Source organism: Leuciscus leuciscus, assembly GCF_965113295.1.
Source record: "Leuciscus leuciscus genome assembly, chromosome: 7".
Lineage (NCBI taxonomy): Eukaryota > Metazoa > Chordata > Actinopteri > Cypriniformes > Leuciscidae > Leuciscus > Leuciscus leuciscus.
The window spans coordinates 44454544-44462854 of record NC_138731.1 but is presented as its reverse complement, the minus strand read 5'-3'; the positions used below and the strand labels follow the sequence as shown (position 1 = coordinate 44462854).

The following is an 8311-nucleotide window of genomic DNA, read 5'->3' as shown; positions in this document are numbered from 1 at the left end:
TTTGATTTTAAATTTACGGACGGGGTCAAGAAGATCATATTTGGCATCTAAAATATTGAAAACCTTATTTTAGTGGACAGAAAAGTCTTCTATAGTCTCATTTATGACCAATTCTAACCTATTATATAATGCAAAGTAGAAGTTTATGAGGTCTGGTGTTTAAATGAGACTAAACTCTGAAAGTTTGCACACGTCACACACCTTCATCTCCAGAAACATGTTAATCTTCTGCAAATCTCTACAGTATTAACAACACCGGATCCAGGAGTCGTGTGATCCCGTTTGTGGGATTTCTAAGGGGGGAAAAAAAGTATGGATTCAAGAATTTGATCCAAAAATGAGTGAATTTTATAGCATTGATTTGACATTTGACAATTATTAGGTGTTTTTGTGTTCATTTCTGTGGTATTTCTGATCAAGGAGTTTAATCTGTGTTTGTTAACTCTGCACATGACCTGTGTGTCACATGACCTGTGTGTCACATGACCGATGATGATGTGATATCTGAGGCTTTTATCCTGTAATCACATCAGCTTTCAAATAGAGTATGAAGTTCTTTACTGGCATTGATGGTTCCATGAAGAACCTTTAATATCCATGGAATCTAAAATGTTCTTTATACGAAGACAAAATGGTTCTTGATCACTGAACAGTTCTTTGGAGAACCCAAAATGGTTCTTCTATTGCAAAAACCTCATTAAAAAAACACTAATTTTATGAATTTTATGAACCTTTAGGTTGTGCACTGAAACAATATAATAGTTAATTTATGTTTTGATTATACTGTACCTAAACATGTCTCCTTTAGTCCCAATGTATGTGTGATAAATGAGATAAACGGAGGTTGTTCTCACTAGTGTTGTGAGATTTGTTCGGACAAGTGTTGAAGTAGAAGCTGTCGTACCTGTTTTACATCAGATTACAGGTGTATCTGTTATATCACGTCATGAGAAGGAAGACAAGCACAGTTTTTAAACCAACTAAAGATATGAGGGACAAAACACTCACCAAAATGAGTGAATTTCACAATTCTGACCTAATTCTGACCTATAATTACAAAATTATTAATTATGAACTATAAGTGTGTAGTGTATGTTTGTGAGAAGTTTAATGCTATGAAGGCCATTTCTGAAAAATCATAATTATGACATAAAAAGTCAAAAGTATGACGTACTAAGACACATGCATTATGAAAAAGTCATAATTATGATGTAAAAAGTTGAAAATATATACTGTCCTAAGTAAAAAGTCACAATTATGACATCAAAGTGGTACTAAACCATTATATGAGATAAAAAAAAAAAACATAATTCTGATATAATGCACTATAAATTGAAATTATGACAAAAAGTTAAAATTATGATTTTAATCATATGAGAGAATTTTTTTTAATCATAATTTCAACTTTTTGTCATAATTCTGACATAAAAGTCAAAAATATAACATACCAAGTCCTACTAGTAAGTCATATCCTTTTGACTTATGTCAGAATTTTGACTTTCACATCATATTTAAGATTTACCAAAACATTTTTGTTTTATTTCTTATCTAATTGGATATGATTCATTTTAAACATATTCTGTAAAACATCTGATCAGATCCTGAATAATGAATTCACAGACGATTAATAACTTCAGTGTCATTTAAGAATCATTTTATTTGATGAAAACTTCAGCGTTTGAGGAACAGCAACACAAACACTCACATCGTCTTCAGGAAATGTAAACATCGAGTTGGAAGGAACTTTATATATATATTTATATGTATTTCTGGCAATTTTAAAAAGACAAGTGCCTAAAACGTCCATTTGATCATCAATAAAGGCACTTTAAAGACACATTTGGGATTAGTTTTCTCTAGGAGGTCTAATAATATCAGCTAAAAGTGCATTGGGTTAAAGGAACTGGTCCTGGAATTAGACGTCCTCTTAAAGCAGCTTGTTAAACGTGGCCTAAACACACAGATAAACACACAGATTACAGGATAACAGTCTGAAAACATGTCGATTCCTGCGTTTGGAAGAGCGTCAGTAAAGGCAACCGGACCATCATGCAACAGCGACACAGACACGACGTGCATCACAAAATAATCAACTAATATTTACATGTTCATTAGAGCGTCGTTCAAATAAAAAATAGTTGTGCATAATTTTGCTGAAAGAGATGATTGCATTAAAAATGGTTCATTGCGTTACATACTGACATGTAAAAGGCAGCTCTGCATATATTTTCATCTATAAAAACCCAATTTATACTGTAAAAAGGATTTTAAATGTGGAAAATAGTTTCTATTACATGATTGTGTGTGTTTTCTACTCACTATAGTACCATTACCAGGTTATTTAAATCTATTTTTTATTTATTTTTGTATTATTTCAGTCTTTATGTTAATCAATTCAGTAATTTTATCCACTTATTTTAATTAAAAAGTTTAGTTTAATCTTATTTTTTTATTTTCCTAAAAAGCAGCAACACTTTACTTAAAGCCTTTATATATATAATGCATTATTAAAGTATTTTACTGCTTTAATTATGCACCTTATATTGCATTGTATGATCTCATTGCATTGTAATACATTATAATACTAGATAATTATAATATATAATATATTATAATATTAGAAAGTATAATGCATTAAAACCAATACGTGACAAAACATCCCATTTTAGATCGGAAAATTTTATAATGCATTTTAACTTTTGTTACAATTATTCATGAAAATATATTATGCATTATAATGTACATTATGAATACCTTTATACATAAAGGCTTTAAAGTCCCCCTGTAGTCAATAATTGTGTCCCTTAAAACTCATCTTTGATCACCAAAATAACATATTTAAGTGTTTTTTCTTGATAAAACTTCCTTAAAATATCTCGAATGTAACTCGACACCCTTCCCAGCAAACATCCCAGCCGTCCAATCACAGCCCAGACAACTTAAACAAGGCAAAATTTGGGCTGTCAATTAAAATTTAATAGACGTCTAAACCATGGCCCAAGAATAGACTAGTTATTTAATTTCTTTATCTAATTGATAACTAGTCTATTCTTGGGTTTAGACGTCTATTCAATTTTAATTGACAGCCCAAATTTTGCCTTGTTTTAGTTGTCTGGGCTGTGATTGGACGGCTATTAGACGTCTTTTAAACACAAAATTGCTTGCTGGGATGCCTCATTTAGTATGCGCGGTTCTATGAATATGCAAATGAGCCCCGCCTCCACTCACTCACTCAGCTCAGAGATCCACTGGTTGACGATCACACGTTGATCTGATTGGTTACAAGGTAGTTTGTGACGTCAGAAACACCAGCGATTTCAAAGCGTGTGTTTGAGACTGTCTTTGGTTCACTGCAGTTTTAAGGAGAAAATACTCAGCAATGGTGTCGACTTATGAACTTACGCATGCTTTGAGTTCAAGCGTATTAAAAACACCACTTGATTTTCACCACAAGGGGACTTTAAGTAAAGTGTTACCAAAACATCTAAATCACGCCGTCAGACATAAACCTATCAGGCAGCTGATTTGCATAATTTGCATATGCATCATATCAACCCGGTCACACTAAATGCGTCTATCTCGTGTTTATCGTGCAATTTCTACGCGAAAATGAGTTTTTACGTGCATATGATACACATGGATAGGTTTAGGGTATGTTTAGTAGTGGTGTGGGGTACGTATGATACGCTTGGGTGGGATTAGTGGTGTGGGGTGCATGTGTATTACGCGCAACAAACTGCGTATCATATGCACGTAAAAACTAATTTTCGCGTATAAATTGCACGTTAAACACAACGCGTGCATTATGAGATCAGGTTGATTATACACCATACTTTCCACACTTCCATCTCAGCCGAAGAGATTTGAAACGGGCCTGGATTTGACAGCCCAGACGACTAAAACAAGGCAAAATTTGGGCTGTCAATTAAAATGTAATAGACGTCTAAACCCAAGAATAGACTAGTTATCAATTAGATAAAGAAATTAAATAACTAGTCTATTCTTGGGCTATGGTTTAGACGTCTATTAAATTTGAATTGACAGCTCAAATTTTGCCTTGTTTTAGTTGTCTGGGCTGTGCTTGGACGGCTATTAGACATTAGGTTTAGGGTAGGTTTAGTAGTGGTGTGGGGTACGCATGTATTATACGTTTGGGTGGGATTAGTGGTGTGGGGTACGCATGTATTATACGTTTGGGTGGGATTAGTGGTGTGGGGTACGCATGTATTATACGTTTGGGTGGGATTAGTGGTGTGGGGTACGCATGTATTATACGTTTGGGTGGGATTAGTGGTGTGGGGTACGCATGTATTATACGTTTGGGTGGGATTAGTGGTGTGGGGTACGCAAGTATTATACGTTTGGGTGGGATTAGTGGTGTGGGGTACGCAAGTATTATACGTTTGGGTGGGATTAGTGGTGTGGGGTACGCATGTATTATACGTTTGGGTGGGATTAGTGGTGTGGGGTACGCATGTATTATACGTTTGGGTGGGATTAGTGGTGTGGGGTGCGTGTGTATTACGCGCAATAAACTGCGTATCAAATGCACGTAAAAACTCATTTTCGCGTATAAATTGCACGTTAAACACAACGCGTGCATTATGAGATCAGGTTGATTATACACCAAACTCTCCACACTTCCATCTCAGCCGAAGAGATTTGAAACGGGCCTGGATTTGACCGGGCTCTTGAGCGAATCCTCTCCTTCCTCGTTCTCCCTGAATGACGTGCTGTGGACGATCTGTGTTTTGAAGCGGTTCCTCTGGAGCCGGATCCTTCCGATGGAGGACTTCCGATACAGAGACCTCGGTTTCGCATCTCCTGCGATCTCCTCGGGGTGGTTCAGCAACCGGAGCGGGTTCAGGTTTGATGGAAGGACTCTGGGAAGCTTCCACCAGCCAGATCCCGACGCGTTCTCCATATCCGAATGCGTACAGTCCCCTATAATGTCTTTAATGTCCCCTGTGACGGTGTCTTTCAGGTACTGAGACGCTTTCTTCCCGCTGTAATCCCTCGCGTGTACATCAGCATCGTAAGCCCCGACCAGGAGCTTCACCACCTCGATGTGATTGTGCATGGCCGCGAGGTGCAGGGGTGTGTAGCCGGCGCTCGACCGCGCGTTTACGTTGATGCACACGTTGTTTCGCTTGGCGAAATCCACCAGCTTTGCGAAGAGCTCGAGTTTGCCTTGCTTGGCCGCCCAGTGCAGACACATGAAGCCGGTCACGAAGTCCCTCTTGGAGATGAGTGTGGGTTCACACACGAGCAGCCGCTGGAGACTGTCCCATTCTCCATCTGCCGAACACATCATCCACTCGTGCTCCAGCGGGTCTAGGGTTACCGACGCACAATCCTCATCCACAGAGGACGATCTAAACTCACTGTTTCTGCAGGACATGTGGCTGTGGGAGCTGTGGGAGCTGCGGTGCACCAGTGAGCGTCTCACCTGCATGTGCATTACATGTACACATCAGATATTATCTTATGCATTATGTGCATTTGCACCATATATTATATGCATTATTAGCATTTGCATCATATATTATATGCATTATGTGCATTTGCATCATATATTATATGCATTATTAGCATTTGCATCATATATTATATCCATTATGTGCATTTGCATCATATATTATATGCATTATGTGCATTTGCATCCTATATTATATGCATTATTAGCATTTGCATCATATATTATATGCATTATTAGCATTTGCATCATATATTATATGCATTATGTGCATTTCCATCATATATTATATGCATTATTAGCATTTGCATCATTTATTATATGCATTATTTGCATTTGCATAGTTTAGTATATGCATTATTAGCATTTGCATCATTTATTATATGCATTATTTGCATTTGCATTATTTATTATATGCATTATTAGCATTTGCATGATATATTATATGCATTATTTGCATTTGCATCATATATCATATGCATTATTACCATATGCATCATTTATTATATGCATTATTAGCATTTGCATCATTTATTATATGCATTATTAGCATTTGCATCATATATTATATGCATTATTAGCATTTGCATCATATATTATATCCATTATGTGCATTTGCATCATATATTATATGCATTATGTGCATTTGCATCCTATATTATATGCATTATTAGCATTTGCATCATATATTATATGCATTATTAGCATTTGCATCATATATTATATGCATTATGTGCATTTCCATCATATATTATATGCATTATTAGCATTTGCATCATTTATTATATGCATTATTTGCATTTGCATAATTTATTATATGCATTATTAGCATTTGCATCATTTATTATATGCATTATTTGCATTTGCATCATATATCATATGCATTATTAGCATTTGCATGATATATTATATGCATTATTTGCATTTGCATCATATATCATATGCATTATTAGCATTTGCATCATTTATTATATGCATTATTAGCATTTGCATCATTTATTATATGCATTATTAGCATTTGCATGATGCATCATATATTATATGCATTAGCATTTGCATTATGCATTACAGTACGTGCATTTGGATTACATATTATATGCTTTATGTGCATTACAGTACATACATTTGCATAATATATTATCTGCATTTGGATTATATTATATGCATTACAGTATTTGCATTTTCATTATATATTAATATGCATTATGTGCATTTGGATTATATATATGGTATAGATTATACATTACATGCTTTATGTGCATTTACATTATATATTACATGCATTTCAGTATTTGCATTTTCATTTTATATTACATGCATTATGTGCACTTGCATTATATATGCATTTTGATTATATTATATGGATTACAGTATTTGTATTTTCATTATATATGAATATGCATCATGTGCATTTGGATTATAGTTATGTGTTAAGGTATGTGCATTTGCATTATATATTACATGCATTATGTGCATTTACGTTATATATTATATGCGTTTGGATTATATATTAATATGCTTTATGTGCATTCGTATTGCATGTATTACAGTATGTGCATTTGCATTATAAATTATATGCATTTACATTATATAGTATGTGCATTATGAGCACTTACATTATATATTATATTCATTATGTACATTTGCATTATATATGATGTGCATTTGCATTATATATTACGTGCATATGCATTATATGCATTTGTATTACTCATTATATGCATTATATTCCAGGTATTTGCCCCAGTCAGTCTCACCTGAGGAGAACTGCTCTTCATGAGCTCTATGAAGTTCTTGCGGCTGGTTTTCGGGGTGCTGGCCTCCTCAGACTGTCCATCATGTGACTGTGCACCATCCTCAGAAGAGCCCAGCAAACTGCGCTGAGATCCCCTCGATGTTCTCCGGCGAATAGTGATGACCTGTGATGATGATGATGATGATGTGACGCAAGCGTTGCCAGCTGGAGCCTCCAACTCCAGTTCTCCTGCCCTAGATTCCGGCTGTCCGGTTGGCTGGGCATTGGAAAGCTCTGGAACACTTGATTTGCTATCATATTCATTTGATCCCTCTGAAAGATCACAGTGAGAAACTGAAGAACTGTCTTTCTCGATCAGAGCGATGTCTGACACACACACCTCCTCACATTCAGCATCTCTCACAGTCACAGCGCCTGCTTGCACCTCAGATTTTATATTCAGATCATGTTTGTCACCCGTTTCTGCCTTAACATTGCCGTTCTCTCCCAAATGCAAAGCATTCAATCCTTTATTTACGTCTTCATCATCATCATCATTATCATCCACATCATCGGGCTTCTCATCCTGCGCGCGCCCGCTCCGTATCTCCGCGTATCTGTACTTCTTCTTCAAACACACCACTTTGTCCCCGTTTTCCTGCTTCACGTACGCGATATTGTCCACAAAACGCTTAAATCTCTCTTTTAACACGGCTCGCTTCGTATTTTCACTGCTTAGGAAGACTTTGAAATGCGCTATCAAGTCCTTGTTTTTCACACGCCCCCCGTTTTCCAATAGAAAGTCCAGAACGGATTCTTGCGTGCACTCCGTCGCCATTATATCATGTTTTATATTTATATAAGCGAATGAATAAATTAACGTCATCGGACATCGATAAATCGTTTGTCTGGGCGTCTTATATTAAATGCAGGTTGTAGATGAGATTGAGTACTGTACGCAATGTGTCAGATAGGGGTCGGTAGAGCTTATAATGATGTTTGCCTCCTAGCAACTCCTCCTGGGATAATAGAATCACTAATGTGAAACTGGAGTACAGGAACCTTCATTCTGGCTCAAACGCGCTCGGCGTTAACACTGC

The 8311-nt window shown here is 36.1% G+C and overlaps 1 protein-coding gene and 1 long non-coding RNA gene across 2 annotated transcripts in view; one reads left to right on the top strand and one right to left on the bottom strand.

Annotated features, from left to right (window-relative positions):
• Window positions 1–8311, top strand: part of LOC309502440 — a 113571-nt gene that overhangs the window by 39715 nt on the left and 65545 nt on the right. The window lies entirely within an intron of this gene.
• Window positions 4194–8208, bottom strand: sowahca (sosondowah ankyrin repeat domain family Ca). The gene is made up of 2 exons (XM_082175527.1): window positions 7234–8208; window positions 4194–5449 (listed from the first exon to the last, which is right to left on the bottom strand). The coding sequence occupies exons 1-2, from the start codon at window positions 8095–8097 to the stop codon at window positions 4649–4651; spliced, it is 1665 nt and encodes a 554-aa protein (XP_082031653.1). The 5' UTR covers window positions 8098–8208; the 3' UTR covers window positions 4194–4648.